Source organism: Lolium rigidum, chromosome 6 (assembly GCF_022539505.1).
Source record: "Lolium rigidum isolate FL_2022 chromosome 6, APGP_CSIRO_Lrig_0.1, whole genome shotgun sequence".
Lineage (NCBI taxonomy): Eukaryota > Viridiplantae > Streptophyta > Magnoliopsida > Poales > Poaceae > Lolium > Lolium rigidum.
The window spans coordinates 139,427,030-139,432,000 of record NC_061513.1 but is presented as its reverse complement, the minus strand read 5'-3'; the positions used below and the strand labels follow the sequence as shown (position 1 = coordinate 139,432,000).

Below are 4,971 nucleotides of genomic sequence, written 5' to 3'. Positions count from 1 at the left end.
CATTTTGAACAGCAGCAATGAACAGGTCCCCGGGACCCAACCGTGCAGTCAAGGTACTTCCCGGAAAACTTTGACCCGCGCGGGCGGGCGGGCGGAGCAGTGGCCAGCGCGGCGCGCACATAGCACAAGCGCAACCGCAACCGCAACCGCACAGAAGCGCGTCGCGTCGCGTCGCGTCGCAGCACCACGAGCCAACATGCCAAGCGCGGTAGCAGCAGGGTGCCGCCCGGCCACCACCACCCTGAACAAAAACTAATGCTGCAGTAATACTAAAACTAAACTAAGCTGCCTCCTCCACGCAAGATAGCAAGATAAATACGCACTCCAAAGCTGCGGCACACACATAGATACACGCGGCCCGAAAACGCGAGCTCAGACAAAAACACCGGAACCAGGGAGCACCGCCGCGGCGCTCGCAGCGGCAGGCAGGCGGCTGGGCTTGGCTTACTTAGCCGGGAGAGACGCGCGCGCGCTCGCGCATTCGGCGCATACGGTCGCCGGTCGGCCGGCCACACATCGCGGCGCGTTGGTGGGCTAGCTAGCTGCGGAGGCGCGGATCAGGGAGCGGCCGGCGCCGTCGGCAATGGCGGCCCGCCGCCTGATACTTCTGCTCGCGGTCGCCGCGGCCGCTCTCTTCGCGGTCGCAAGCGGCGCCCGCGCGAGCAAGTCGGCGCAGTTCGACCTGTTCCGCCTGGGGTCGAGCTCCCTCGCCCAGCAGGCGTTCCACGACCGGTACCGGCTGTCCACCATCGCCGCGCGCCTACGGCTATCGGAGCGGCGGCGGACGCGCGAGACGGCGGCGGGGTCGCGGGCGGCGGCGTTCGCGATGCCGCTGGGGTCGGGCGCGTACACGGGCATCGGGCAGTACTTCGTGCGGTTCCGCGTGGGCACCCCCGCGCAGCCGTTCCTGCTGGTGGCCGACACCGGCAGCGACCTGACCTGGGTCAAGTGCCGCAACTCGTCGGCCTTGGCGGCGGCGGCGGGGACGGGGACGGGGCGCGCGTTCCGGCCGGAGAGGTCGAGGACGTGGGCGCCCATCTCGTGCGCGTCGGACACCTGCGTCAAGTCGCTCCCCTTCTCCCTCGCCACCTGCCCCACGCCCGGCACCGCCTGCGCCTACGACTACCGGTCAGTCTGCCACCCTCTCCCTCCACCATTCCCCAACTCTCTCCCCAGCACTGTACTCCTCCTAGTGCTAGCAATTAGCGGAGCAGCAGCAGTGCTAAATCCCTGCTCACTTGTTTAATTGGCCATGGCTGAGTCGATCTGGGCGGGACGGCGTTAATTGGCCCTCGCATTGATGACATGCGAGGAGGCAGGAGCCGCCATTAGTAGGCTGGTTGGTGGGCGAGACCGAGCCGGATCTCGCAGGGGCAGCAGCAGCAGCGCGAGGGCGACTACAATTTGCAATGCCGGAGGGGGGCCGCCCGCCCGTCCGATGATTTAATGCGGTGTCATGCCATTGATGCACGACGCAGCCCTCTGCTCCGGCCTGCCTCGCCACACCGGTGCTGGCAGTGGCAGTGGCATTGATGATTAGCCGGGCCGTGTGGGTCGACGGTGTCCCTTCTCGTCTGACGGAGGTGTTCCTGATTGAGCTTCCTCTTTTCCATTCCAATCCCGGATCGATTTGCCGCTGCTGCTAATTCAGCGATGCACGATCGTCGCTTTCTCGGGGAGCATAGTTAATGCGTCTACGCCCGCGGATTGGTTATCACGACACACGCACTGACATCGCGCGCCATCGTCACTCAGGCGATGACGATGATGATGAACACACACACAAAAACTCCCTCGGCGGCGCCGATGTCGCCCGGAGCTACGAGATGGACTGATCACACCACATGCGCGCATATGCATTGGATCCCAGCAGCGCAGGACAGCTTATCTAGTTTTGGACCCTTAATCTGTGGGCTGTTGCGGCATGTGCACGGTGCCGGGGTGTTCTTCATATCCACCCCTGGCAACCGTTGTTTAAGGGCAAGTACGGCCATCTACGACGTCCCAGAACGGCACACGGCCGGACGCGGCGGTAGCAGCCAGTTGCAGTATACTATTACTCGACTTTGCTTGGGTTTCGCCATGTGCAGCGGTGGATTGGGTTGTACTCCATCAGCGTCCGTGTCAGGACACTCGACGTATTCCGTAGGAAAGGGGGCACCAAAACAAATCCTCACCCATCGCGATGTTTCTCATTACGCTATTCGTATAAGAGACATCCCCAAGCAACGCAGGCCGCATTGGCAAATGGTACGGTAACAAAATTGATCTCGTGGACATGGAGTGCGTTTGGGGCTATGGGCGTCCATGGCGAACATGCAACTTGTAGACTGTTCTTTTTGTTTTTGTTTGCTCCAATGGTACTTGTACTGCTAATCACGTTCTGCTGCCTGCCCACCTTGTAAAAAGGGTATACATGGCGTGCCGAACCATTGTCTTTCTGAACCATGACGCCTGTTCTCGGTTTTGCTACCTTTCCTCACTGCCTCCTACGCCTCCTACAGAGAAACTATGTTTTCTACAGGGATTTGCCTATCCAATCCACCGTCAAAAGTCAAATGCTCTATCAGCTCTAGGATACGGGTATAGAGTATTCTCCGGGAGACTTTGACCCTACCTGTTTTGACTGGAGTAAATTAGCTGATCCTCCAGCTCAAACGAACATACGCGCAGTCTGGTCTCGGTTGGCACGCATTTGCCAAAAAAATAAAATAACAGAAGAGGCTTTGCTCCAGTATAAGTGTATAACCACTCCACCCTAAACCTAAACTCAAACTCACCAAGGGGTAAGATCGTCTCACACCCATTTATAAGCTTAGTTACGAGGGGGTACGAAACGATCTTATTCTGTGATGTGTTTGAGTTTGTCGTGAGGGGGTTGTACGGGAGCAAACACCATAACAGATTTGCTAGCACTGCCTAGTCAAATCCAAAATCAAGGGATTTTCATCGCAATTTTTGTGTTCTATGAGTTGCAAGTAGTGAATTGTAAGTGAGGCTCTAATTGAGATTTTACTTCCAACTCAGGTAGAAACTAGATTTTTTTTTGTGCGAATAGGCTTGTAAATCTAGTTGTAGCTGAGATTTTTAACTATACAAAGCAGTCATAAAAATAACATCATTTAACTGTCAACTAAGTTAACTCTCGTTCGACCAAGAGTCGCACCCAGAAAATAAAGGCGGGTCTACCGCTTCTGTGAGGTCCACTTGTTGGTTTTTTTGCAATGCAGTTCATGGGGAAAGGCATTGCCCTTTCCACATGCTTAATGATTGTGCACCAAGAGGAATTGCATTTGCTTGCAAGCCTATTCTCGGCGATTGGTCAAACCTGGTATTCAGGAGATGTTTTGACGAGAGTACGTACGTACATGCAACCAGCTGTCTGTAATCTGCGAGAGTAGCATTTTTTTTTAGTTCAGCACGTACTAACCGAAACCGAGGTACTAGCAATAGAGATCCTCGAATCGCGCCATGTGCCATGCACGATCAATCGCTTAACTAATTAACTGCCGCGCATCTTACAGGTACAAGGACGGTTCGGCGGCGCTGGGCACGGTGGGCACGGAGTCGGCGACGATCGCGCTGTCGGGGCCGGCGGCGGCGCCGAGCAAGGCCAAGCTCAAGGGCCTCGTGCTGGGCTGCTCCACCTCCTACAGCGGGCCCAGCTTCGACGCCTCCGACGGCGTCCTCAGCCTCGGCTACAGCGACATCTCCTTCGCCTCCCACGCCGCCTCACGCTTCGCCGGACGCTTCTCCTACTGCCTCGTCGACCACCTCGCCCCGCGCAACGCCACCAGCTACCTCACCTTCGGACCCAACCCCGCCGTCTCCTCCCGCACCTCCTCCTCCTCCTCATGCCCGCGCGCCGCCAAGCCACGCGCGCGGGAGACGCCGCTGGTGCTCGACGCCCGGATGCGACCCTTCTACGACGTCTCCATCAAGGCCATCTCCGTCAACGGCGAGTTCCTCAAAATCCCGCGCGCCGTCTGGGACGTCGACGCGGGCGGCGGCGTTATCCTCGACTCCGGCACCAGCCTCACCGTCCTCGCGAAACCCGCCTACCGCGCCGTGGTGGCCGCGCTGGACAAGAGGCTCGCGGGCCTGCCGAGGGTCATCATGGACCCCTTCGAGTACTGCTACAACTGGACCTCGCCCTCCACGGGCAGGGACGCTGACGTGGACCTGCCGAAGATGGCCGTGCACTTCGCCGGCTCGGCCCGGCTGGAGCCGCCGGGGAAGAGCTACGTGATCGACGCGGCGCCAGGGGTGAAGTGCATCGGCGTGCAGGAGGGGCCCTGGCCCGGGATCTCCGTCATCGGCAACATCCTGCAGCAGGAGCACCTGTGGGAGTTCGACCTCAAGAACCGGCGGCTCCGATTCAAACGATCACGGTGCACGCACTGATCGATTGCCGCGCGCGGCGGCGCCGATCGTTCAAACAACCACTCGTTGTGTTTTTTTTTCATTGTGGTGGTGGTGGTGGTCTCTCTGAAATCTGATTATTGTTTGTTTTTGCCCCCTGTTCAGATCTACACTAATGCTGCAATGAGAAATGCGCCTTGCAGAAATCATAAGCTGTAATCAGTCTTCCGTCCTTTTTTTTTCTCCATTCATCCATGTGATGTTCCATTTTGGTGAATATGTATAGTCCAGAGCTCCTTGTTAACTTGATACCGATTTGTGCATCCGTTGTCACTTTATTTTTAAACAAGGCTCGAAAGCCCAGCTTTGAATAAACAAAGCCATCAACCGGCAAAGAGTACAACGATAGAAACACCATAAAGAAAAACAAAGAGTCGCTGGGTTATCAGCTTACAAATGACTGCAAAAGGAGCAACAGAGAGGAAGAAAAACAGGGGTTATCAGCTTACAAATGACTGCAAAAGGAGCAACAGAGAGGAAGAAAAACAAGCTACACTACACTAGCTATACTAGGCAGAGAGCATGAGCTCGTCGGAGGGATCGCCTCCA

At 57.1% G+C, this 4,971-nt stretch overlaps 1 protein-coding gene across 1 annotated transcript; it reads left to right on the top strand.

Moving 5' to 3' along the window:
- The first annotated feature begins 583 nt into the window (after positions 1–583).
- LOC124661888 (aspartic proteinase NANA, chloroplast-like) lies at positions 584–4,672 on the top strand. The gene is made up of 2 exons (XM_047199778.1): positions 584–1,128; positions 3,525–4,672. The coding sequence occupies exons 1-2, from the start codon at positions 584–586 to the stop codon at positions 4,402–4,404; spliced, it is 1,425 nt and encodes a 474-aa protein (XP_047055734.1). The 3' UTR covers positions 4,405–4,672.
- Positions 4,673–4,971: the final 299 nt, after the last annotated feature.